The sequence below is a fragment of the Oreochromis niloticus genome, linkage group LG16, assembly GCF_001858045.2.
Source record: "Oreochromis niloticus isolate F11D_XX linkage group LG16, O_niloticus_UMD_NMBU, whole genome shotgun sequence".
In the NCBI taxonomy this organism is placed as follows: domain Eukaryota; kingdom Metazoa; phylum Chordata; class Actinopteri; order Cichliformes; family Cichlidae; genus Oreochromis; species Oreochromis niloticus.
This window is the reverse complement of record NC_031987.2, coordinates 795780-800002: the sequence shown is the minus strand read 5'-3', so window position 1 is coordinate 800002 and position 4223 is coordinate 795780. Positions and strand designations below refer to the sequence as shown.

The 4223-nt window shown below is 52.4% G+C and overlaps 1 protein-coding gene across 1 annotated transcript; it reads left to right on the top strand.

The window, feature by feature from the left end:
- The first annotated feature begins 994 nt into the window (after window positions 1–994).
- Window positions 995–3987, top strand: LOC102082050 (uncharacterized). The gene is made up of 2 exons (XM_025903518.1): window positions 995–1289; window positions 1375–3987. The coding sequence occupies exon 2, from the start codon at window positions 1577–1579 to the stop codon at window positions 3980–3982; it is 2406 nt and encodes an 801-aa protein (XP_025759303.1). The 5' UTR covers window positions 995–1289; window positions 1375–1576; the 3' UTR covers window positions 3983–3987.
- Window positions 3988–4223: the final 236 nt, after the last annotated feature.

Genomic DNA, 4223 nt, shown 5'->3' with positions numbered 1-4223 from the left:
ACAACCATTCAAATTATAAAATGTTCACAAATTATTGGGCTATTCATGTCTGATTCAGCTTTGTCATATCTGTTACCGTTTTCATCTTATCCCTCTTTAAGTTTTGAGTTTCATCTTTGTGATTTTTCACAAAATACATGCGTTGTTATGGTTGCTATGCAGTTGGTTCTAAGTGAGCCACTGTATCTTTGGCAATTTTCTCTTCATGTCCGAACAACTTCTTCCTACTCGCTCAATTTTCACTCAACCCACACAAATTATACATCAAAACGTAGGTATTTTCGCTGGCTTTCAGAAAATGTCACTATCATTGTTGTGAGATTTATAGAATTTTGGCAAATCTCCTCAGACCAACACAAAGTCAGAAAACTCTCCATAGAAAGTCAATGGAGAGTTTGTTCAAAATCATCGCTTGATTTCTCTAATGAGAGGCATATTCGAATCGTCATATCTCCTTAACGAAGCGAAGTTAAAACATGAGGCTTGTCCCCGTATATCTTCAGACACTCCTGACGCTCACAATTCAAGAATTTTTTTCTCACCTATTACCGTTCTGAAATGAGTTAGACTTGTCTGAGGGTAGGAAATTCGTCCTTCGCTCAGATTTCTTCAGCTTTCAAACTCTGGAAATGAACCACTTTTTTCTCTCGTCATATCTTTTTGATAGATTTCCACAAAGACCTGAAAATTTCCATGACTGTTCACCAAAGCCTGCTGTCTCTTACGGTGAAAGAATTATATCGATACTCCAAATAGATTTAGAGTTAGAAAGCGTTGTTTGAGGGCAGGTCAAGGCAGTTTTTGCTTCGCCTCTACTCAGTTATGGTGCATTACAAGTCAAATATCTTTAATAATTCATATTTTAATGATAAATTGTTAACACTTGAAGATTCCCCCATCTCTTCTGAACAAAACGGTGTAAGAATGACTGTTCTAGCCCCTACGGTTAGGAAATTATGGCCATTTGTTTGAGAGGAATCCTCACTATGTGTCAGGGTCCTGGGTCTGAGCGACCCAGGATCTCTGACCAGCTATGACCTTATGTTATATTATTTGTATTGTATATGTATTTTTGGTGTTGCTGCCACTACTGTTTGTGTGTGTGTGTGTATATATGTGTTTGGCTGTAAGAGGATGTCAAGCACCTGCAGACCTGGTGGGTGTGGCCCTGCTGGCGGCCTGGCCACACCCGAAGCCACACACCTGCTGCTGATCAGGGCTCGTCGGGGGAGCTACTTAGGAGAGTCTTGGAGCTCCCACCGACGCGGGATCATTGCGTGAGACTCCACGTTAGTCATCCAGTTAAGCTTAGTTAGCGTGTGTGTATGCCCGCAGTGAAGTGTGTCCTGACGGCTGCTTCTGTTGTGTTCCTAGGAGAAGTGTGGAGCGTCTGACAGCAGCCAGCACGCGGAGTGCTGAGACACGGGAGCGGAGAGCACTGAGACACGACACGGGAGTCAGGGGAAATCACAGGGGATTTATTGTCATTATTCCTTTCACTGTAAATAAACGCACTGTTTATACACAGAGCACCGCGACTGGGTCCTCCTCATTCCCCATATCCCCACGGTCCGCCATGCCAGACCGTGACAGAATGATCCCGCCTAACATGGACCCAGCGGTCTCTGAGGAGAGGCTCAGGAAGGAGGTGATGGACAAAGTTTACCGCCTATGCGAGTCGTGGTGGGAGAAGCCCGGGGAGGTATTGTGTCGCGCCGTGGAGAGGCGGCTGCAGGAAATGCTTTGTAAATTCCCCTGGCTGGTGGATTCCCTCAATCCAGTCGTCCTGGATTTCTTGCTCTCAACCCTCCACCTCCACTCTCCTCCTCAGGCTGCTCACCAGCCCGGACAGTTGGTGGATTCACAGCCTGAGACGCCGGCCCCGACATCTACACGGAAACGATGTTCTCGCCGCCGGCGTTCCTCACCGCAGCCGAATTCCCGGACATTTCAGGAGCCGGCTGTGGTGAGTAATAAGGACACTTTTTCATTTCTCACCTCATCTGCTTCTTTGTTTTCAGTGGATGGCGACATCGCTGACGCTGCTGTAAACCAGCCTACTGTGCAGCTAGCGTCACCTCATTCAGCAATCTCCACACCGCTCACCTCTTCACCATCTGTAGCAGTGCTGCCTGCTACGACACCACCCGGACCTGCTCGGCCCGAGCCGGAGGAGCCCGTGCTGCCCGAGCAGGAGCTCAGCGGGCCGGAGCAGCCAGCACCGCCGCCGGAGGCGCCAGCGCCGGAGCTGGAGCTCAGCGAGTTGGAGGAGCGATCGCTCGCACAACTATGGGATTACTGCCGGAGCGTAATCCAGGCTGTAGACCCACACAAGAGACATATACAGGTAGTGGTCTTTGACGATTATCTCTCATCCACTACTTTCACCATGAACTTTTTGGACATTAACAAACTTAAGCCATTGGTCACTAGTTTAAGGGGGAGCTCTAGTTTTGAATTATTCGGCTTGGGGGGTCCGAGCAAGGAAGGTACGGCTGCTCTCTTTGACGCTCTAGCCGCTTGGTTTTTCGTGCATCGGCGGAGGACTTTCCCGTCGATGCTTGCAGCACAATTGTTTGATCCTCCATTACAGAAAGGATGTCGCATTCGCCATCATCACCCCATTACACCTCAACCCACCCCTGCGGTTTCAGCCCGGTCAGCTGGCGACGGACCAACAGCACTCATTACTGCAGTGAGTAAACCGGACTCATTTGTTTCTATTAATCCTGTCATTGAAAATGAAAACACAGGTGAACAGCGGAGGACGGCTTCCATACACCCGGCCCCGCCTTCACGGAGGAGAAGGCGTCCTAGCAAGCAGCGTTCAGCCACATCTACACTCACCCCTGTGCTGGTTGAAGATTCAGGACCAGCGGCTCTGGACGCCACAGTGAGTAAAATGGACTCAGCCGGTGTTGTAAATTCCCTTCCTGGGAACACGGAAATAGAGACTATAGCCACTTTGGCAATTATCAATGGAGAAACTGTGAGAGGTGTAACTGAACTCCCAGTGGAGATTTTTGGACCACCGACGGACGAATGTGGTCTGAGTGCTAATTCTGGGGCAGAATTTTGCATAGTCAGCCCTGAGATAGTTAACTCAGAGTCGGTGGGGTCAGAAACTGTTTGCTTTACCTCCAAAAAGTCAGAAGAAGTCCACTCTGAGACTGTGAGTTTGGAGCTAGGGAGGTCAGAGCACACAGACCCAGATGACTTTTTGGCCCAGACTGGCCGTATGGAGACAGAAGTTCTCCCCAGGGCTTCCCCAGAGGCTGAACTGGAGACCTCAGTTGCCTCTGGACCCCTGGAATTTGTTGAGCCAGCTGTAACGTTCTCATCCTCTCCGCCCTTCATAGTAGCCACATCACCCTCCACTCAGTCTGCTGCCCAGCTAGCAACTCAGTCTGCTGCCCAGCTAGTAACTCAGTCTGCTGCCCAGCTAGTAACTCAGTCTGCTGCCCAGCTAGTAACTCAGTCTGCTGCCCAGCTAGTAACTCAGTCTGCTGCCCAGCTAGTAACTCATCTTCATCCTCAGTTGGAGGTCGATGTGCCTGCTGAACCACCTCTGCCATCATTTCACTCGTCTGTCCCTGCATTACAGTCCAGTCTACCGGAGGTAGCTGCCACACCATCTTCACCTCCGCCCTCTGCAGCTACTTCTCCACCAGCGTCTCATCGGACTGCAGCACTCTCAGCTTCACTAGCCACATCACCTACCCTACCTTCATCTTCACTACCTGCAGCTACTGCATCACCATCTTCACCTCCGGATCGACCATCTACAGCCGCTCCACAGCCGGAGGAGGAGCTCGGCGAGCGGGGGAGCCCGCGTCGCTGCCGGAGGAGGAGCTCGGCGAGCGGGGGAGCCCGCGTCGCAGCCGGAGGAGGAGCTCAGCGAGCGGGGGGAGCCCGCATCGCCAACTGTGGAGCGCAGCGAGCCGGCGGAGCTCAGCGAGCGGGAGGAGCCCGCACCGCCTGAGGAGGAGCTCGGCGAGCGGGGGAGCCCGCGTCGCTGCCGGAGGAGGAGCTCGGCGAGCGGGGGGAGCCCGCGTCGCAGCCGGAGGAGGAGCTCAGCGAGCGGGGGGAGCCCGCATCGCCAACTGTGGAGCGCAGCGAGCCGGCGGAGCTCAGCGAGCGGGAGGAGCCCGCACCGCCTGAGGAGGAGCTCTGTGAGCCGGAGCGGGAATTTGGCGAGCGGGAGGAGCGGCTACCATCAAGAG

What these genes read in the sequence shown, in the direction of transcription:
- LOC102082050 (XM_025903518.1), top strand. Translation starts at nt 1,577, where the DNA reads ATGCCAGACCGTGACAGAATGATCCCGCCTAACATGGACCCAGCGGTC.